Source organism: Pseudochaenichthys georgianus, unplaced genomic scaffold (genome assembly GCF_902827115.2).
Source record: "Pseudochaenichthys georgianus unplaced genomic scaffold, fPseGeo1.2 scaffold_1133_arrow_ctg1, whole genome shotgun sequence".
NCBI classification, from domain to species: domain Eukaryota; kingdom Metazoa; phylum Chordata; class Actinopteri; order Perciformes; family Channichthyidae; genus Pseudochaenichthys; species Pseudochaenichthys georgianus.
In genome coordinates, this window is record NW_027262079.1 from 1 (window position 1) to 23,188 (window position 23,188).

The 23,188-nt window shown below is 51.1% G+C and overlaps 1 protein-coding gene across 1 annotated transcript in view; it reads right to left on the reverse strand.

The window, feature by feature from the left end:
• Window positions 1–1,762: 1,762 nt before the first annotated feature.
• The window catches only part of LOC139433177 (piezo-type mechanosensitive ion channel component 2-like), a gene marked incomplete at its 3' end in the record, with an annotated part of 39,406 nt that continues 17,980 nt past the window's right edge, over window positions 1,763–23,188 (reverse strand). Inside the window, exons 4-14 of the mRNA XM_071202079.1 lie at window positions 20,070–20,217; window positions 19,822–19,980; window positions 19,622–19,733; window positions 19,043–19,425; window positions 16,683–16,788; window positions 12,340–12,563; window positions 11,715–11,863; window positions 8,420–8,498; window positions 4,991–5,085; window positions 4,058–4,260; window positions 1,763–1,957 (exon numbers count right to left, since the gene is read on the reverse strand). Of these exons, the coding sequence (XP_071058180.1) occupies window positions 1,763–1,957; window positions 4,058–4,260; window positions 4,991–5,085; window positions 8,420–8,498; window positions 11,715–11,863; window positions 12,340–12,563; window positions 16,683–16,788; window positions 19,043–19,425; window positions 19,622–19,733; window positions 19,822–19,980; window positions 20,070–20,217 (1,853 nt within the window). The remainder of the gene's footprint in view (window positions 1,958–4,057; window positions 4,261–4,990; window positions 5,086–8,419; window positions 8,499–11,714; window positions 11,864–12,339; window positions 12,564–16,682; window positions 16,789–19,042; window positions 19,426–19,621; window positions 19,734–19,821; window positions 19,981–20,069; window positions 20,218–23,188) is intronic.

Below are 23,188 nucleotides of genomic sequence, written 5' to 3' on the forward strand. Positions count from 1 at the left end.
AGAGAGGTAAACACACACACCTGAGAGAGAGACAGGTAAACACACACACCTGAGAGAGAGACAGGTAAACACACACACCTGAGAGAGAGACAGGTAAACACACACACCTGAGAGAGAGAGAGAGACAGGTAAACACACACACCTGAGAGAGAGACAGGTAAACACACACACCTGAGAGAGACAGGCAAACACACACACCTGAGAGAGAGAGACAGGTAAACACACACACCTGAGAGAGAGAGAGGTAAACACACACACCTGAGAGAGAGAGAGGTAAACACACACACCTGAGAGAGAGACAGGTAAACACACACACCTGAGAGAGAGACAGGTAAACACACACACCTGAGAGAGAGAGAGACAGGTAAACACACACACCTGAGAGAGAGAGACAGGTAAACACACACACCTGAGAGAGAGACAGGTAAACACACACACCTGAGAGAGAGACAGGTAAACACACACACCTGAGAGAGAGAGAGACAGGTAAACACACACACCTGAGAGAGAGACAGGTAAACACACACACCTGAGAGAGACAGGCAAACACACACACCTGAGAGAGAGAGAGAGACAGGCAAACACACACACCTGAGAGAGAGAGACAGGTAAACACACACACCTGAGAGAGAGACAGGTAAACACACACACCTGAGAGAGAGAGAGACAGGTAAACACACACACCTGAGAGAGAGACAGGTAAACACACACACCTGAGAGAGAGAGAGAGACAGGTAAACACACACACCTGAGAGAGAGACAGGTAAACACACACACCTGAGAGAGAGACAGGTAAACACACACACCTGAGAGAGAGAGAGAGACATGTGTGTGTGTGTGTGTCCGCATATAGCCTGTTATTGTCTCATGACCCGCCCTGTGAATGAATCAAAGTAGGCTGAGCCTCCTGTCATCATTAGTGGACGTCTCTTTAAGATGACCGCTCAGAGGAGAGGAGTTCTCCTTCCTCTCTCCTCGGCTCCCCTCCTCTCTCCTCGGCTCCCCTCCTCCTCTCTCCTCGGCTCCCCTCCTCTCTCCTCGGCTTCCCTCCTCTCTCCTCGGCTCCCCTCCTCTCTCCTCGGCTCCCCTCCTCTCTCCTCGGCTCCCCTCCTCTCTCCTCGGCTCCCCTTCTCTCTCCTCGGCTCCCCTTCTCTCTCCTCTCTCCCCTCCTCTCTCCCCTTCTCTCCCCTCCTCTCTCCCCTCCTCTCTCCTCGGCTCCCCTCCTCTCTCCCCTCCTCTCTCCTCGGCTCCCCTTCTCTCTCCTCGGCTCCCCTTCTCCCTCCTCTCTCCCCTCCTCTCTCCCCTCCTCTCCCCTCCTCTCTCCTCGGCTCGCATCTCCTGTGGCCGGGACGAAGTCTCGAGGATAGGAGTCGAGAAGGGGAATTCGAGAAATGAGAAAGGCCCACAGACAGCACCTGTCTCACCTCCTTCACACAGACACACAGACAGCACCTGTCTCACCTCCTTCACACAGACAGCACCTGTCTCACCTCCTTCACACAGACAGCACCTGTCTCACCTCCTTCACACAGACACACAGACAGCACCTGTCTCACCTCCTTCACACAGACAGCACCTGTCTCACCTCCTTCACACAGACACACAGACAGCACCTGTCTCACCTCCTTCACACAGACACACAGACAGCACCTGTCTCACCTCCTTCACACAGACAGCACCTGTCTCACCTCCTTCACACAGACACACAGACAGCACCTGTCTCACCTCCTTCACACAGACACACAGACAGCACCTGTCTCACCTCCTTCACACAGACACACAGACAGCACCTGTCTCACCTCCTTCACACAGACCCAGATGATGTAGCAGGAGGTGATCTTGACGATGTGCAGTTCCAGAATCCACCAGAGGAGGCGCTGCAGACTCTGAAGAGACAGAAGGAGATGCAGCAGGAGGACAGAGAGACGGTCCATCACCAGCCTCCAGGAGACCAGACCTGGTGAGACAGGTGAGGACAGATAGGTGAGGACAGACAGGTGAGACAGGTGACGAGAGACAGGTGACAAGAGACAGGTGAGGACAGACAGGTGAGACAGGTGACGAGAGACAGGTGACGAGACAGGTGAGGAGGGACAGGTGAGGAGAGACAGGGGAGGTGAGACGGGAGAGGAGAGACAGGTGAGGACAGATGAGGACAGACAGGTGAGGACAGATGAGACAGGTGAGGACAGACAGGTGAGGACAGACAGGTGAGACAGGTGAGGACAGACAGGTGAGGACAGACAGGTGAGACAGGTGAGGACAGACAGGTGAGACAGGTGAGGACAGACAGGTGAGACAGGGGAGGAGAGACAGGTGAGGAGAGACAGGTGAGAAGAGACAGGTGAGGAGAGACAGGTGAGACAGGTGAGGAGAGACAGGTGAGGAGAGACAGGGGAGGTGAGACAGGTGAGGAGGGACAGGTGAGACAGGTGAGGACAGACAGGTGAGACAGGTGAGGAGAGACAGGGGAGGTGAGACAGGTGAGGAGTGACAGGTGAGGACAGACAGGTGAGGACAGACAGGTGAGGGGAGACAGATGAGACAGGTTAGGAAAGACAGGTGAGGAGAGACAGGTGAGACAGGTGAGGACAGACCGGTGAGACAGGTGAGGAGGGACAGGTGAGGACAGACAGGTGAGGACAGACAGGAGAGGAGAGACAGGTGAGGACAGAGAGGTGAGGACAGACAGTGGAGGACAGACAAGTGAGGACAGACAGGTGAGGACAGACAGGAGAGGAGAGACAGGTGAGGACAGACAGGTGAGGACAGACAGGTGAGGACAGACAGGAGAGACATGTGAGGACAGACAGGTGAGGAGAGACAGGTGAGGACAGACACAGGAGAGACAGGAGAGGACAGACAGGAGAGGAGAGATAGGTGAGGACAAGACAGGAGAGACAGGTGAGGACAGACAGGTGTGGACAGACAGGTGAGGACAGACAGGTGAGGAGAGACAGGTGAGGAGAGACAGGAGAGACAGGAGAGGACAGACAGGAGAGGAAAGACAGGTGAGGACAGACAGGAGAGACAGGAGAGGACAGACAGGAGAGGAGAGATAGGTGAGGACAAGACAGGAGAGACAGGTGAGGACAGACAGGAGACGAGAGACAGGTGAGGACAGACAGGAGAGGACAGACAGGTGAGGACAGACAGGAGAGGACAGACAGGAGAGACAGGTGAGGAGAGACAGGTGAGGACAGACAGGAGAGGAGAGACAGGTGAGGACAGACAGGTGTGGACAGACAGGTGAGGACAGACAGGAGAGACAGGTGAGGACAGACAGGAGAGGAGAGACAGGTGAGGACAGACAGGAGAGGAGAGACAGGTGAGGACAGACAGGAGAGACAGGTGGGGACAGACAGGAGAGCAGAGACAGGTGAGGACAGACAGGAGAGACAGGTGAGGACAGACAGGAGAGGACAGACAGTTGAGGACAGACAGGAGAAGAGAGACAGGTGAGGACAGACAGGTGAGGACAGACAGGAGAAGAGAGACAGGTGAGGACAGACAGGAGAGGACAGACAGGTGAGGACAGACAGGAGAAGAGAGACAGGTGAGGACAGACAGGAGAAGAGAGACAGGTGAGGACAGACAGGTGAGGACAGACAGGAGAGGAGAGACAGGTGAGGACAGACAGGAGAGACAGATGAGGACAGACAAGAGAGGACAGAAAGAAGAAGAGAGACAGGTGAGGACAGACAGGTGAGGACAGACAGGAGAAGAGAGACAGGTGAGGACAGACAGGAGAAGAGAGTCAGGTGAGGACAGACAGGTGAGTACAGACAGGAGAAGAGAGACAGGTGAGGACAGACAGGTGAGGACAGACAGGAGAAGAGAGACAGGTGAGGACAGACAGGAGAAGAGAGACAGGTGAGGACAGACAGGAGAAGAGAGACAGGTGAGGACAGACAGGTGAGGACAGACAGGAGAAGAGAGACAGGTGAGGACAGACAGGATGAAGAGAGACAGGAGAGGACAGACAGGTGAAGCCATTGTTCTGTACATGTTTTGAATGAATGTCCCAGTATAATTTCCACATATATTCTCCACTTACTTTTGATCTGCTGAGACAGGGTTTCCTTCTCAAACACACAGGGGTACTCTTCCTCTTCCTCCTCCTCCTCTTCCTCCTCCACCTGTTTCCACTTCTTCTCATCCTTCTCTCTCACACATGTCTCTCTCTCCTGCAGGATCTGAGGCGCCCCCCCCCCCAGCGAGAGAGACAGGTCGAACAGGCTGCCCTCAGAGTGCACCAGCCTGCAGACAGACAGGTTTAGAGAGACAGACAGGTTCAGAGAGACAGACAGGTTCAGAGAGACAGACAAGTTCAGAGAGACAGGTACAGAGAGACAGACAGGTTCAGAGAGACAGGTACAGAGAGACAGACAGGTTCAGAGAGACAGACAAGTTCAGAGAGACAGGTACAGAGAGACAGACAGGTTCAGAGAGACAGACAAGTTCAGAGAGACAGGTACAGAGAGACAGACAAGTTCAGAGAGACAGGTACAGGTTTAGAGAGACAGACAGGTTCAGAGAAACAGGTACAGAGAGACAGACAGGTTCAGAGAGACAGGTACAGAGAGACAGACAGGTTCAGAGAGACAGACAAGTTCAGAGAGACAGGTACAGAGAGACAGACAGGTTCAGAGAGACAGACAAGTTCAGAGAGACAGGTACAGAGAGACAGACAGGTTCAGAGAGACAGGTTCAGAGAGACAGACAGGTTCAGAGAGACAGACAAGTTCAGAGAGACAGGTACAGAGAGACAGACAGGTTCAGAGAGACAGGTACAGAGAGACAGACAAGTTCAGAGAGACAGGTACAGAGAGACAGACAGGTTCAGAGAGACAGGTTCAGAGAGACAGACAGGTGTGTGTGTGTGTGTGTGTGTGTGTGTGTGTGTGTGTGTGTGTGTGTGTGTGTGTGTGTGTGTGTGTGTGTGTGTGTGTGTGTGTGTGTGTGTGTGTGTGTGTGTGTGTGTGTGTACCTGGTGATGGTGCTGTTGTGTGTGTCCACCACAGTCTTCAGGTCTGTGAGCTGCAGGAAGGGCTCGTGGAAGTAATGCAAGTGAACGATACACACCTGTGGAACAGAGACCGAGAGATCACCTGTAAACACGAGGGTTCTGTTAGACCAGGGGCGGGGAACCTCCGGCCGCCGGGCCGCGTACGACCCGCGAGACAATTTGATACGGCCCGCGAGACAATTTGATACGGCCCTCGAGGTAACACACGCAAAAATTTAAAAATTAAAGAAATCTAGAACGCAAAATAATTAAATAAGCGAGTGCCTGTTTTTCCTGGTCAAGGTCAGGGTCCTTGAACACAACACGAGCCTAACGTGTCGTCACGTGGTATATGTCTCGTCTGACTCACACATGCAGTACCACAAGGAGCCACACATGCAGTACCACAAGGAGCCGCACACGCAGTACCACAAGGAGCCACACATGCAGTACCACAAGGGGCCGCACACGCAGTACCACAAGGAGCCACACATGCAGTACCACAAGGAGCCGCACACGCAGTACCACAAGGAGCCACACATGCAGTACCACAAGGGGCCGCACACGCAGTACCACAAGGAGCCACACACGCAGTACCACAAGGAGCCACACATGCAGTACCACAAGGAGCCACACATGCAGTACCACAAGGGGCCGCACACGCAGTACCACAAGGAGCCACACATGCAGTACCACAAGGGGCCACACACGCAGTACCACAAGGAGCCACACATGCAGTACCACAAGGAGCCACACACGCAGTACCACAAGGAGCCACACATGCAGTACCACAAGGGGCCGCACACGCAGTACCACAAGGAGCCACACATGCAGTACCACAAGGGGCCACACACGCAGTACCACAAGGAGCCACACACGCAGTACCACAAGGAGCCACACATGCAGTACCACAAGGAGCCACACATGCAGTACCACAAGGGGCCGCACACGCAGTACCACAAGGAGCCACACACGCAGTACCACAAGGAGCCACACATGCAGTACCACAAGGGGCCGCACACGCAGTACCACAAGGAGCCACACATGCAGTACCACAAGGAGCCACACACGCAGTACCACAAGGAGCCACACATGCAGTACCACAAGGGGCCGCACACGCAGTACCACAAGGAGCCACACACGCAGTACCACAAGGGGCCGCACACGCAGTACCACAAGGAGCCACACACGCAGTACCACAAGGAGCCACACATGCAGTACCACAAGGAGCCGCACATGCAGTACCACAAGGAGCCACACATGCAGTACCACAAGGAGCCACACACGCAGTACCACAAAGAGCCACACATGCAGTACCACAAGGAGCCGCACATGCAGTACCACAAGGAGCCACACATGCAGTACCACAAGGAGCCACACACGCAGTACCACAAAGAGCCACACATGCAGTACCACAAGGAGCCGCACATGCAGTACCACAAGGAGCCACACATGCAGTACCACAAGGAGCCACACACGCCGTACCACAAGGAGCCACACGTGCAGTACCACAAGGAGCCACACATGCAGTACCACAAGGAGCCACACACGCAGTACCACAAAGAGCCACACATGCAGTACCACAAGGAGCCGCACATGCAGTACCACAAGGAGCCACACATGCAGTACCACAAAGAGCCACACATGCAGTACCACAAGGAGCCACACATGCAGTACCACAAGGAGCCACACATGCAGTACCACAAGGAGCCACACACGCAGTACCACAAAGAGCCACACATGCAGTACCACAAGGAGCCGCACATGCAGTACCACAAGGAGCCACACATGCAGTACCACAAGGAGCCACACACGCCGTACCACAAGGAGCCACACGTGCAGTACCACAAGGAGCCACACGTGCAGTACCACAAGGAGCCACACACGCAGTACCACAAGGAGCCACACATGCAGTACCACAAGGGGCCACACACGCAGTACCACAAGGAGCCACACACGCAGTACCACAAGGAGCCACACATGCAGTACCACAAGGAGCCACACATGCAGTACCACAAGGAGCCACACATGCAGTACCACAAGGGGCCACACACGCAGTACCACAAGGAGCCACACATGCAGTACCACAAGGAGCCACACACGCAGTACCACAAGGAGCCACACATGCAGTACCACAAGGAGCCACACATGCAGTACCACAAGGAGCCACACGTGCAGTACCACAAGGAGCCACACATGCAGTACCACAAGGAGCCACACATGCCGCAGTGTCTGCGTTGCTGTCTCGCTGAGAGCCCAGAGGCATCTGCTCCTCCGTCACACTGAGCATACAGGCACTACCTGTGTTGGTGTTAGCATCTGGTAGCTAGCTATGCTAACGGATATAAGAAGCTTTTCTACAACCAGTGAGGTAAAGGCACATCTTTATATGATCATTATAGTTATCAAAAATAAGAGAATAAAGTAAACGGGTATAAAATACTATATGAAAGTAAAAAAAAGTTGTTATTAATAAACAAGAATAGAGTTTGAAAGGAGAGTGATTTGTAAAATATCCAGAAAGAAAAAGAAATCTGCTTCCAGTTGTGTTTCCTCTGGCGTTGAGAGAGGTCTCATAGACCTCCTGGTGCTGCTGCAAAGTGCTCCAGATTGATGCTGCAAAGTGCTCCAGATTGATGCTTTTACTTCAACATTTAAAACACAAACTTAAATCATGTCCACATGGATAGGAAACTAAACATTTTGGACACATCTTGTGTCCATATCTTTCTGTGTTGGTGGTCATGCCACACCGTGCACGTGCATGTACGGCCCTCGGAGGATGTGAAACATGTAAATGGCCCTTGAGAGGAAAAAGGTTCCCCAGCCCTGTGTCAGACCCGTCAGAACCTGCAGACCCTGCAGACCCTTCAGAACCTGCAGACCCGTCAGAACCTGCAGACCCTTCAGAACCTGCAGACCCTTCAGAACCTGCAGAACCTGCAGACCCTTCAGAACCTGCAGACCCGTCAGAACCTGCAGACCCTTCAGAACCTGCAGACCCTTCAGAACCTGCAGAACCTGCAGACCCTTCAGAACCTGCAGACCCTTCAGAACCGGCAGACCCGTCAGAACCTGCAGACCCTTCAGAACCTGCAGACCCTTCAGAACCTGCAGACCCTTCAGAACCGGCAGACCCTTCAGAACCTGCAGACCCTTCAGAACCTGCAGACCCTTCAGAACCGGCAGACCCGTCAGAACCTGCAGACCCTTCAGAACCTGCAGAACCTGCAGACCCTTCAGAACCTGCAGACCCTTCAGAACCGGCAGACCCGTCAGAACCTGCAGACCCGTCAGAACCTGCAGAACCTGCAGACCCTTCAGAACCTGCAGACCCTTCAGAACCTGCAGACCCTTCAGAACCGGCAGACCCGTCAGAACCTGCAGACCCGTCAGAAGGAGAGACCGTACCAGCAGGAAGGCAGCCGGGATGAAGATCCTGGTGAAGAGAACCGGAACAGAGAACTTCTCCAGCCCGATGTCCTCCAACCTGCAGACAGAAACCCATCACCTGTGAGTACCTGTTCACCTGTTGAAGTAGAACAGATCGCAGATGCTAATGTAGCGTTAGCGATAGCATTTCTCCCCCGGACTAATGGTGTATTATAGAACGATCACACCGGTGACAGAACTCTTCAAAGGGTTCACGAGATATGACTACTACTCTCACTGTTTAACATGTTGGGCTACTTGATGTTACTTCATGTTAAGGCTAATACAAATTACAAGGCTGTCATGCTAACTAACGTGCTAGCTACTAGCTAACTTGATCCAGCCACTCCTGGTCCTTTCATCAGACGGGAAGCGAAAGCACGAGCAAGACCCGTTGCTGGTATGATAACAGCCTGGTACTAAGCACACGGGCATCTTGTTAAAGTTATCTGATCTGAGCCATCTCTCAGTGGAGGAACACAGTTGTGACATCACTTATGCGAATAAGTGATGTCACAACTGTGTTCCTCCACTGAGCACGTGCTAACAGTGCTAACCCTGGGATTTGTAGTCTTTCTAGTTGCGTATTTTTCATAGTCTTATATTTCAACAGTTTTAAGACAAACTGTGACTTTTTTGACACGGAAATGATTTTTTAAGATTGACAAACATGTAATCCGTGGCACAATTCAAACGGGATCGGAAGATAATCTTTCTCTCTCCATTGACTTCAAAACATTATTTTTCAGAAATAAGGTCCCAAGGACGGGAAGGAGATGGGCGTGACTTCGCCTCTATTTGACCGTAATGTGCTGTCTTTACGGTGGTTCCTGAACGCTTCGCTGACCAGCTCCTCAGAGTGCAGCGGCTCCTCAGAGTGCAGCGGCTCCTCAGAGTGCAGCGGCTCCTCAGAGTGCAGCGGCTCCTCAGAGTGCAGCGGCTCCTCAGAGTGCAGCGGCTCCTCAGAGTGCAGCGGCTCCTCAGAGTGCAGCGGCTCCTCAGAGTGCAGCGGCTCCTCAGAGTGCAGCGGCTCCTCAGAGTGCAGCGGCTCCTCAGAGTGCAGCGGCTCCTCAGAGTGCAGCGGCTCCTCAGAGTGCAGCAGCTCCTCAGAGTGCAGCAGCTCACTCAAGCTAGCAGGGTATACATGATACATGTGTATTGCACCGAGGAGACTACCAGGCGAACAAGGAGCTGTTTAGCTTCGGAACAGTTGAGGGAGAACCTTCCTCCCATACCGGGGATTGACCTGGTGAGTCAGCATTTTAGTTAGCTTGCTACTTAAACAGTTGAAATGTGTTTTATAAAGTTTAAATTGTGTTGTTATTTGTATAAAAGTGAGGCGTAATATCTATTGCCCTTATCTTTCTTACGGTGCAGACGCTTCTCTGCTCGCTCCTGCCTCTGCTTACTTTTATGCTGATTTCCCTCTTCTTATTCTCTGACAACTTCGAGCAGCGGCTCCTGTTGCTTATGTTCGGCGAAGAAAGGGAGAGGCCTTCAACTCTACGAACACATCATGCTGTGGGCTGTGCTGCAGCCTCGGGCGCAGGGAGCCTTGTTCGGGTGCAAGGCTTCATGAACAATTCAAATGATGTTGACATTTTGAGGGATAACATGAAAGATCTGCTCTTAGTCTTCGCGTAGGTCACCGCTGGGCCGTCCAACGAGACAATGACCCAAAGCATGCATCAAACCTGGTCCAACAGCTCATAAAGGACACCAACAGCAAGGTGCTGCAGCGCACAGAGCCCAGATCTGAATCCTATTGAGGATCTGGAGGGTGACTCCGGTTCGTTCGATGGCGTCTGGCACGTTGGAGAGGTGTTCTCTTCACGGATGAATCCCGGTTTTCACTGCTCAGGGCAGACGGCAGACGGCGTGTGTGGCGTCATGTGGGTGAGCGGTGTTCTGATGTCCATGTTGTGAATGGAGTGGCCCATGGCGGTGGTGGGGTTACGGTATGGGCAGGCGTATGGACGACGAACACAGGTGCATTGTGTTGATGGCATTGTGAATGCACAGAGATACCGTGACGAGATCCTGAGGCCCGTTGTTGTGCCATTCATCCACGACCATCGCCTCATGGTGCAGCGTGATACTGCACGGCCCCATGTTGCGAGGATCTGTATTCCTGGAGGCTGAACACATCCCAGTTCTTGCATGGCCAGCAGACTCACCGGACATGTCGCCCATTGAGCATGTTTGGGATGCTCTGGATCGGCGTGTACGACAGCGCGTTCCAGTTCCTGCCAACATCCAGCAGCTTGGCACAGCCATTGAAGAGTGAATGTCCATGCTCGGAAACCACGCAACGTGGACCAGCTGGAGCCATTTGGAAGAATGGGCCAGAACCCTCAAGAGACCTGAGCCAACCTGGTCAAGCACTACTCTGAGAGCTTGTTGTCAGTTGTGGCTCAGAACGAGTACACGATGGCTATTAAGGACCTGGGGGCTAATCTTTGTTGACCAAAACATTTGTCACTATATTTGATATAAAGCCTAAACACTTATTTTATTTTCCAAAATGTACCAAAAGCTACTAAATAGCACTTCTGGTGAATATTATATCACGTGTTATCAATGCTGGAAACATTGGGAAGAACTTTAGGAAAATGCTCCATAACTCCTGGGGGGCTAATCATTTAGGCCTCAACTGTACCTGTGTGTGTGTGTGTGTGTGGGTGTGTGTGGGTGTATACGTGTGTGTATACCTGTGTGCGTACGTGTGTGTATACGTGTGTATATACCTGTGTGTGTGTTTGTGTACATGTGTGTATGTGTGTGTATACCTGTATGTACGTGTGTGTGTGTGTGTGTGTGTGTGGGTGTGTGTGGGTGTATACGTGTGTGTATACGTGTGTGTATATACCTGTGTTTGTGTACATGTGTGTACGTGTGTGTATACCTGTATGTATGTGTGTGTGTGTGTATACCTGTGTGTACATGTGTGTGTAGGTGTGTGTATATACCTTTGTGTGTGTACGTGTGTGTGTATACGTGTGTGTGTATATACCTGTGTGTTTGTGTACGCGTGTGTGTGTATACCTGTATGTACGTGTGTGTGCGTGTAGGTAGGTGTGTGTGTGTGCGTGTAGGTGTGTGTGTGTGTGTGTGTGTGTATACCTGTGTGTGTGTGTGTGTATACCTGTGTGTGTGTGTGTGTGTGTGTGTGTGTGTGTGTGTGTGTGTGTGTGTGTGTGTGGTGTGTGTGTGTGTGTGTGTGTGTGTGTGTGTGTGTGTGTGTGTGTGTGTGTGTGTGTGTGTGTGTGTGTACCTGTGAGTACTGAGTCCGGTGTAGTAGCTCCAGGTCTGGGGGGACGTGGGGAACTGGAAGGTGTAGACCAGGATCAGCACCAGCATGGAATAAACCACCACTGCTACCCAGAAGCCCCTGAGCATGGCACGCCAGCGCTCGTAGTTCAACTACAGAGAGACAGACAGTACAGTATCTGCATTACCTGCAGTGCCGTAGCACAGCAGCAGCACCATGTAGATGACCTTGTATTAATACCTGTAGTATGTTGTAGTACCTGTATATTGTAGTACCTGTAGTATATGTAGTAGTACCTGTATGTTGTAGTAACTGTAGTATATGTTTTAGTACCTGTATGTATTAGTACCTGTAGTACCATGTCTCACCTGGTAGAGGGCGCTGCAGCACAGCAGCAGCACCATGTAGATGACCTTGTATTAATACCTGTAGTATGTTGTAGTACCTGTATATTGTAGTACCTGTAGTATATGAAGTAGTACCTGTATATTGTAGTACCTGTAGTATATGTAGTAGTACCTGTATATTGTAGTACCTGTAGTATATGTAGTAGTACCTGTATGTTGTAGTACCTGTAGTATATGTTTTAGTACCTGTATGTATTAGTACCTGTAGTACCATGTCTCACCTGGTAGAGGGCGCTGCAGCACAGCAGCAGCACCATATAGATGACCTTGTAGAGGACGATCTTCCCCTCGAAGCTCACAAAGAAGAACATGGTTCCACAGACGTAGATCCAGTACTTCACGAACATCCGGGTAACCACGGCAACCAGAGCCTCCATCGTCACCCCCCCCTCCTGCAGGAGTACCTGCTCGTACGAGACCTCACCTGTCTCACCCTTCTCCTCGTCTGGAGGGCACACAGACAGATAGGTGAGCATTACGACAGGTGAGCGTTACGACAGGCGAGCGTTACGACAGGCGAGCGTTACGACAGGCGAGCGTTACGACAGGCGAGCGTTACGACAGGCGAGCGTTAAGACAGGCGAGCGTTACGACAGGCGAGCGTTACGACAGGCGAGCGTTACGACAGTCGAGCGTTAAGACAGGTGAGCGTTACGACAGGCGAGCGTTACGACAGTTGAGCGTTAAGACAGGTGAGCGTTACGACAGGCGAGCGTTACGACAGGCGAGCGTTACGACAGTCGAGCGATACGACAGTTGAGCGTTACGACAGTTGAGCGTTAAGACAGGCGAGCGTTACGACAGGCGAGCGTTACGACAGGCGAGCGTTACGACAGGCGAGCGTTACGACAGTTGAGCGTTACGACAGTCGAGCGTTACGACAGTTGAGCGTTACGACAGGCGAGCGTTACGACAGGCGAGCGTTACGACAGGTGAGCGTTACGACAGGCAAGCGTTACGACAGGCGAGCGTTACGACAGGCGAGCGTTACGACAGTTGAGCGTTACGACAGGCGAGCGTTACGACAGTTGAGCGTTACGACAGGCGAGCGTTACGACAGGTGAGCGTTACGACAGGCGAGCGTTACGACAGGTGAGCGTTACGACAGGCGAGCGTTACGACAGGCGAGCGTTACGACAGGCGAGCGTTACGACAGTTGAGCGTTAAGACAGGCGAGCGTTACGACAGGCGAGCATTACGACAGGCGAGCGTTAGGACAGGCGAGCGTTACGACAGGCGAGCAGTGAGACAGGTGAGCGTTACGACAGTTGAGCGTTACGACAGGCGAGCGTTACGACAGGCGAGCGTTACGACAGGCGAGCGTTACGACAGGTGAGCAGTGAGGCAGGTGAGCAGTGAGGCAGGTGAGCGTTACGACAGTTGAGCGTTACGACAGGTGAGCGTTACGACAGGTGAGCGTTAAGGTGAGCGTTAATGTGAGCGTTAAGACAGGTGAGCGTTACGACAGGTGAGCGTTACGACAGGCGAGCAGTGAGGCAGGTGAGCAGTGAGACAGGTGAGCGTTACAACAGTTGAGCGTTACGACAGGCGAGCGTTACGACAGGCGAGCGTTACGACAGGCGAGCGTTACGACAGGTGAGCGTTACGACAGTCGAGCGTTACGACAGGTGAGCGTTACGACAGGCGAGCGTTACGACAGTTGAGCGTTAAGACAGGCGAGCGTTACGACAGGCGAGCATTACGACAGGTGAGCGTTACGACAGTCGAGCGTTACGACAGGTGAGCGTTACGACAGTCGAGCGTTACGACAGGTGAGCGTTACGACAGGCGAGCGTTACGACAGTTGAGCGTTAAGACAGGCGAGCGTTACGACAGGCGAGCATTACGACAGGCGAGCGTTAGGACAGGCGAGCGTTACGACAGGCGAGCGTTACGACAGTTGAGCGTTACGACAGGTGAGCGTTACGACAGGCGAGCGTTACGACAGGCGAGCGTTACGACAGTTGAGCGTTAAGACAGGCGAGCGTTACGACAGGCGAGCATTACGACAGGCGAGCGTTAGGACAGGCGAGCGTTACGACAGGCGAGCAGTGAGACAGGTGAGCGTTACGACAGTTGAGCGTTACGACAGGCGAGCGTTACGACAGGCGAGCGTTACGACAGTTGAGCGTTACGACAGGTGAGCGTTACGACAGGCGAGCGTTACGACAGGCGAGCGTTACGACAGGCGAGCGTTACGACAGGTGAGCAGTGAGGCAGGTGAGCGTTACGACAGTTGAGCGTTACGACAGTTGAGCGTTACGACAGGCGAGCGTTACGACAGGCGAGCGTTACGACAGGCGAGCGTTACGACAGGCGAGCGGTACGACAGGCGAGCGTTACGACAGGCGAGCGTTACGACAGGTGAGCAGTGAGGCAGGTGAGCGTTACGACAGTTGAGCGTTACGACAGTTGAGCGTTACGACAGGCGAGCGTTACGACAGGCGAGCGTTACGACAGGCGAGCGTTACGACAGGCGAGCGTTACGACAGGCGAGCGGTACGACAGGCGAGCGTTACGACAGGCGAGCGTTACGACAGGCGAGCGTTACGACAGGCGAGCGTTACGACAGGTGAGCAGTGAGACAGGTGAGCAGTGAGGCAGGTGAGCAGTGAGACAGGTGAGCGTTACGACAGTTGAGCGTTACGACAGGCGAGCGTTACGACAGGCGAGCGTTAAGACAGGTGAGCAGTGAGGCAGGTGAGCAGTGAGACAGGTGAGCGTTACGACAGGTGAGCAGTGAGGCAGGTGAGCAGTGAGACAGGTGAGCGTTACGACAGTTGAGCGTTACGACAGTTGAGCGTTACGACAGGCGAGCGTTAAGACAGGCGAGCGTTACGACAGGCGAGCGTTACGACAGGTGAGCAGTGAGGCAGGTGAGCGTTACGACAGGTGAGCAGTGAGACAGGTGAGCGTTACGACAGGTGAGCGTTACGACAGGCGAGCGTTAAGACAGGCGAGCGTTACGACAGGTGAGCGTTACGACAGGCGAGCGTTACGACAGTTGAGCGTTACGACAGGCGAGCGTTACGACAGGTGAGCAGTGAGGCAGGCGAGCGTTACGACAGGAGAGCGTTACGACAGGCGAGCGTTACGACAGGCGAGCGTTACGACAGGTGAGCGTTACGACAGGTGAGCAGTGAGGCAGGTGAGCGTTACGACAGGCGAGCATTACGACAGGTGAGCGTTACGACAGTTGAGCATTACGACAGGTGAGCGTTACGACAGTTGAGCGTTACGACAGGCGAGCGTTACGACAGGCGAGCGTTACGACAGGTGAGCGTTAAGACAGGCGAGCGTTACGACAGGCGAGCGTTACGACAGGTGAGCGTTACGACAGGTGAGGCAGGTGAGCGTTACGACAGGTGAGCGTTACGACAGGTGAGCAGTGAGACAGGTGAGCGTTACGATAGGTGAGAGTTACAACAGGCGAGCGTTAAGACAGGCGAGCGTTACGACAGGCGAGCGTTACGACAGGCGAGCGTTACGACAGGCGAGCGTTAAGACAGGCGAGCGTTACGACAGGCGAGCGTTACGACAGGTCAGCGTTAAGGTGAGCGTTAAGACAGGTGAGCGTTAAGACAGGTGAGCGTTACGACAGGTGAGCGTTACGACAGGCGAGCGTTACGACAGGCGAGCGTTACGACAGGCGAGCGTTAAGACAGGCGAGCGTTACGACAGGCGAGCGTTAAGACAGGTGAGCGTTACGACAGGTGAGCAGTGAGACAGGTGAGCAGTGAGACAGGTGAGCAGTGAGGCAGGTGAGCAGTGAGACAGGTGAGCGTTAAGACAGGTGAGCGTTACGACAGGTGAGCGTTACGACAGGTGAGCGTTACGACAGGTGAGCGTTACGACAGGTGAGCAGTGAGGCAGTGAGACAGGTGAGCGTTACGACAGGTGAGCAGTGAGGCAGTGAGACAGGTGAGCGTTACGACAGGTGAGCGTTAAGACAGGTGAGCGTTACGACAGGTGAGCAGTGAGACAGGTGAGCGTTACGACAGGTGAGCGTTAAGACAGGTGAGCGTTACGACAGGTGAGCGTTAAGACAGGTGAGCGTTACGACAGGTGAGCAGTGAGACAGGTGAGCAGTGAGACAGGTGAGACAGGTGAGCAGTGAGACAGGTGAGACAGGTGAGCAGTGAGGCAGGTGAGACAGGTGAGCAGTGAGGCAGGTGAGACAGGTGAGACAGGTGAGACAGGTGAGCAGTGAGACAGGTGAGACAGGTGAACAGAGAGACAGGTGAACAGAGAGACAGGTGAGACAGGTGAACAGAGAGACAGGTGAACAGAGAGACAGGTGAACAGAGAGACAGGTGAACAGAGAGACAGGTGAGCAGAGAGACAGGTGAGCAGAGAGACAGGTGAACAGAGAGACAGGTGAACAGAGAGACAGGTGAGACAGGTGAACAGAGAGACAGGTGAACAGAGAGACAGGTGAGACAGGTGAACAGAGAGACAGGTGAACAGAGAGACAGGTGAACAGAGAGACAGGTGAGCAGAGAGACAGGTGAGCAGAGAGACAGGTGAACAGAGAGACAGGTGAACAGAGAGACAGGTGTCTTACCCTCCATGTGGACAGTGATGGTAGACAGCTGTGTGTCCTCCTGTCTGTCTCTCTTCTCAGTCAGAGCCTGTCTCAGCAGCAGCCAGAAGCTCAGCAGACACAACAGCTGCAACACAGAGTACACAGAGTACACATCAACACAGAGTACACAGAGTACACATCAACACAGAGTACACATCAACACAGAGTACACAGAGTACACATCAACACAGAGTACACAGAGTACACATCAACACAGAGTACACAGAGTACACATCAACACAGAGTACACAGAGTACACATCAACACAGAGTACACATCAACACAGAGTACACAGAGTACACATCAACACAGAGTACACATCAACACAGAGTACACAGAGTACACATCAACACAGAGTACACAGAGTACACATCAACACAGAGTACACAGAGTACACATCAACACAGAGTACACATCAACACAGAGTACACATCAACACAGAGTACACATCAACACAGAGTACAAAGAGTATCTTGCCTCAAAGCGATGCAGAGAAACTAGTCCATGCATTTGTTACTTCTAGGCTGGATTATTGTAACTCTCTATTATCAGGGAGTACTAAGAAGTCAATCAAGTCGCTTCAGCTGATTCAAAATGCTGCGGCTCGTGTACTAACCAGAGTTAGGAAAAGGGACCACATGACTCCTGTTCTGGCTGCCTTACACTGGCTCCCTATAGAACACAGGATGGAATTTAAAGTTCTTCTTCTCGCCTACAAAGCCCTTAATGGGCAGGCGCCATTTTACCTTAAAGAACTCATTATACCCTGCTGGCCTACTAGGGCATTGCGTTCCAAGAATGCAGGGTTGTTGGTTGTTCCTAGAGTCTCTAAAAGTACAATGGGAGCCAGAGCCTTTTCTTATCAAGCTCCACATTTGTGGAATCAGCTTCCAGTTCGTGTTCGGGCGGCAGACACCCTATCCGTTTCTAAGAGTGCGCTGAAGACCTTCCTTTTTGATAAAGCTTATAGTTAGGGCTGATTAGATTCAGCCCCTAGTTTTGCTGATATAGGCTTAGTTTGTTGGGGACATCTCACTTCTTCCTTCTCTCTGTCTCTACCTGTGTCCTCTCATGTCCCCATTAACCCAGCTTCCCCACATGTCTTTCTTTTTGGTGTCTCTATACGCCGGGATCCGGAGTCATGGATGATCCTGCGGTCCTGTGCCCTGGATCGCGAGCCCTGGATCTTGAGTCGTGGCTGTGGTCCTGGATCATCGGTCCTGGATGGATATCCTCGTGGATTCATCTTCCTATTATACACACATGCATTTCCAAACATCTGGACTACCTATGTTGCAAATGTATTATCTTTTCAATTTACACACGGCATCTATTGCAGTCTGTCCGTCCTGGAGAGGATCCTCCTCTGTTGCTCTCCCTGAGGTTTCTCCATGTTCCCTTAAACTGGGTTTTCTTTGGAAGTGTTTCCTTGTACGATGTGAGGGTCTAAGGACAGAGGGTCTAAGGACAGAGGGTCTGAGGACAGAGGGTCTGAGGACAGAGGGTCTGAGGACAGAGGGTCTAAGGACAGAGGGTCTGAGGACAGAGGCTCTGAGGACAGAGGGTCTGAGGACAGAGGGTGTCGTATTGTCATACTGATATTCTGTACACACTGTGAAGACACTGAGACAAATGTAACATTTGTGATATTGGGCTATATAAATAAACATTGATTGATTGAGTACACATCAACACAGAGTACACAGAGTACACATCAACACAGAGTACACAGAGTACACATCAACACAGAGTACACAGAGTACACATCAACACAGAGTACACATCAACACAGAGTACACAGAGTACACATCAACACAGAGTACACAGAGTACACATCAACACAGAGTACACAGAGTACACATCTACACAGAGTACACAGAGTACACAAAGTACACAGAGTACACATCAACACAGAGTACACATCAACACAGAGTACACAGAGTACACAGAGTACACATCAACACAGAGTACACAGCAACACAGAGTACACAGCAACACAGCAACACAGAGTACACATCAACACATCAACACAGAGTACACATCAACACAGAGTACACATCAACACAGAGTACACATCAACACAGAGTACACATCAACACAGAGTACACTGAGTACACATCAACACAGAGTACACATCAACACAGAGTACACATCAACACAGAGTACACATCAACACAGAGTACACAGAGTACACAGCAACACAGAGTACACAGAGTACACATCAACACAGAGTACACATCAACACAGAGTACACATCAACACAGCAACACAGAGTACAGAGTACACATCAATACATATGTAGTAGTATTAGTGGTATATATAAGTAGAAGTATTGGTACCTTTGAGGCCAGCTCCCTGCAGGGATCTTGTTTCCGTGGGAACAGCCCAGGCACTTCCTGTGCGGGGGGGAAGCTGTAGATGTACTGCAACAGCACCAGCAGGTTGCCGTAGGCGACCAGCCAGGGCGATGACATCATAGTGTAACGGCGTCGTTCCTTCAGCATCCAGAGCAGACAGGACCAGAGCAGCAGCACACAGGTGAGCCACGACACGTAGCTGACGGGCCACAGCATCATGGCCATCAGGGCACACAGGTAGCTCTGCTGCAGCAGGAAGCTCCAGGCCCCGCCCCCCTCACCTGGACAGGCCCCGCCCACCTCACCCGGACTCATCTGAGGCTCCTCCCAGCCGTCTGCACCAAACTCACAGGTCTCCAACGTGTCTGCAGCAGAGGTAGACAGGTGAGACAGGTGGACAGGTGAGACAGGTGGACAGGTGAACAGGTAGACAGGTGAGCAGGTAGACAGGTGAGCAGGTAGACAGGTGAGACAGGTGGACAGGTGAGACAGGTGGACAGGTGGACAGGTGAACAGGTAGACAGGTGAGCAGGTAGACAGGTGAACAGGTGGACAGCTCACCTGATTGGCTTAGGGAGTAGTGAGGTGTTGAGTAATTATCTAATCCGAGAGCTGTGCTCTGGGTGGGCGGGGCAAAAGAGTCAGAGGGACTCTGATTGGACGATGTCAGCACCTAGAGACAGAGACACGCTTCAGACTAAAGACTGAAATATATTGATGATGATGATGATAATAATAATAACAAGTGTTAATATACGTACGTCTCTGCTCCGGTGAGCTCGTCTCCACATATCTCGCCGTTTCTCTGCTGTGATGTCACCGATGACATCATCGCTCAGGTTGCTGGTGGTGGTGACGATGTCACAGCTCCCACCGACCTCCGACCCCGCCCTCTCTAAGCCCCGCCCACAGTCGATCAGCTGAGGAAACATGTGATCCCTGTCAGCCAATGTGAACCAATGTAAACAAACACTGAAGGCGTCGACCAATGAGAGATGAGATAACACACCTGGTTCCTCCGGAGCGACGCCACCGTGTGGTAGAGAAGCAGAACCATCAGGGGCGAGCTGAAGTGGAACCAGTGGAGGTCAGAGGTCACCGTCAGCCTCCAGGGGTCAACACAGTCCATCGAGACCAGGGGGAGGAGCCCCAGAACACTGTGGGAGGGGCATAACACTATCAGTGATAAACCAGGGGGAGGAGTCCCAGAACACTGTGGGAGGGGCATAACACGATCAGTGATAAACCAGGGGGAGGAGTTCCAGAACACTGTGGGAGGGGCATAACACGATCAGTGATAAACCAGGGGGAGGAGTCCCAGAACACTGTGGGAGGGGCATAACACGATCAGTGATAAACCAGTGGGAGGAGTTCCAGAACACTGTGGGAGGGGCATAACACGATCAGTGATAAACCAGTGGGAGGAGTTCCAGACCACTGTGGGAGGGGCATAACACGATCAGTGATAAACCAGGGGGAGGAGTCCCAGAACACTGTGGGAGGGGCATAACACGATCAGTGATAAACCAGGGGGAGGAGTCCCAGAACACTGTGGGAGGGGCATAACACGATCAGTGATAAACCAGGGGGAGGAGTTCCAGAACACTGTGGGAGGGGCATAACACGATCAGTGATAAACCAGTGGGAGGAGTTCCAGAACACTGTGGGAGGGGCATAACACTATCAGTGATAAACCAGGGGGAGGAGTCCCAGAACACTGTGGGAGGGGACACTGTAATGTTAAATCAGTGTTCCCTCAGACCCCCAGCAGGGGGCAGCAGCCCCCTGTTTACAGCAGCATGTGTTTATAGAGTAATTATAGACCAGGTAATTTAGGTAACACTACTTGTTCTTCGACGCACAACATTCTTTATTATTCCGCCTGGTTATTTTGCACCTCTTCTTCTCCCACATTCCACTTCGCAGAAACTCCATTCAAACATCAAAACTTTCAGCTCGGTCGGGAATCGATGGCTATGAAACTCTTCAGACTTGAAAAATCTTCATGCGACTTCAACTGCTACTTCCATCACATTAGTATGCATAAAAAGTGACAGGTGGGGCCGCCCCCAATTATGCTAATGAGCTAAGTCCTGCTTCCCTTTGTTCGAGGTGTTTTCACACGTAGGTGTGAAATGCCCCCCTTCAGTAGCGCCTTTGTTGTCTAATCCTTTGATGTGAGGGTTGAGATGTTATAACATGCCGGTGTGATATCGCACCGGCATGTTATAAGCCTCTGATGTTAATCTAGGTGTTACAACAGGTAGAATGTCAGTCACTTTGTAACACTTCTATTTTCTTAAAGACTGACTCTAAAAGGCAAGTTTATGATTTTAACACTTTTTTACTGACAATAGGCAGATTGTTGGCTTTTTTCTCTTGCCAAGATACTTTTAGACACACTTTGAGGTATGCAACAAGTTAAAACGAGAACAATCAAATACTTTGTCTAAATAGCTGTTACTTAAGAATATGACTCTTAATGGCAGCTTTTTGATTTAAGTAAGACAATCCAGTTAAACAATGTGGTTTTTGATGACTTTACTGATTCTTTGCTTTGTTCTGCTACTAAGATACTTTTAGATACGGTTTGAGGTATGCAACACCTTAAAACTAGAAAATGAAGTACACTGTCTGATTAGATTTGTTCTTAAAGACTGTTTCTCTAAAAGGCAAGTTTGTGATTTTAACACTTTTTACTGACACTCGGCAGATTTGAGTGTAATTCTCTCACAAAGGAATTGTAGGATACACTTTTTATGGATGCAAAACCTTAAACATTTCTGAAAATAAAAAACTTTGTCTGAATATATTTTCTTTAAAGGCACTTTTGATTTTAACGCTATTTCAGTGGAACAATCCAGTTTTGTTAACATCAATGCTCTTTTCTCTTTTCTTGTGTTACCAAGATACTTTTAGATACAGTTTGGTGTCTGAACACTTTACAACTGTTAGAATGTCAGTCACTGTGTCACACTTCTATTTTCTTAAAGACTGTTTCTCTAAAAGGCAAGTTTGTGATTTTAACACTTTTTACGGACACTCTGCAGATTGTGTGTAATTCCTGTTACTTATTCTTAACTTTGACCTCTTGCTGCTTGGTTGAACATGATAGATGAAAAATAACTTTTTAAAAAGAGTCAAACAGCGAGGGACATTATACTGGTGAAAAAACTCTCAATTCTACAGATGACTCCTCCCACTCAACGCAACAAGTCCCACCCCACTCAGCAAATCATCTAAAACGAAGGACCCCACTAAGATGACCGTTGAAAACTAGCCATGGATCTGAGAAAAACCAAGTCTGATGTAGCCTGCCCTTATTATCACCAGGGTAACGGATACGGGCTTAACGACTGGATGTTACAAAGTAGGGGAGAGGATGTTCCCGAAGAAGAGCTCTCCTCTATATCATATCCATGTAAGGTCTTTAGGACAAAAGAGGACCATGATAACATGACACATGAAGAATATCTTTCTTTAAAAGATGGTATTATAGATAACCTTTATAGAAACAGTATATCTCATACCACTCGCCAAGATCGCAAACGACAAATAGCAGAAAAGAAAAAGTAAAGAAAAATTCAAATGAAAAGGAGAAGAAAAATGAAAAGCAAACGCAGAATGCGAATGAAAAGAAAAGGGGCCAGAGGATGGAAAACGAAAAAGACAAAAAGAAGGAAGGTGAAAAGAAAAAGGAACAAAGTGAAGAAATGTCAACTAGAGGATGCTGATGGTGTTGTAGAGCCATTACCGGATCATGATAATCTTATAGATCATCTCCTGCTAACCGACTGCTTGAGTGTGTTGAGCAAATACCAAAAGCAGTGGCAGAACTTTGCTTCAGTATAACGAGAGAAGAAGCTCGATACTGTGGAATTGCCCAAATTGGCGACAGTGCCAGAACATGTATTAAAAGACTGTTGGAGGATCTCTATTCTAGTGTCGGTTGTCATTACAGCGAAGGATACGCCAAAACGTGTGACGACATAGACAAAGCTTTTGAAGACAATGATACCTGTCCTTACAGCTAAACAAATCCTACGCCAGGTATTCAACAGACCCCAAGAAGCACAAGCAGCCCCAGAATCCTACGCCAGGTATTCAACAGACCACAAGAAGCACAAG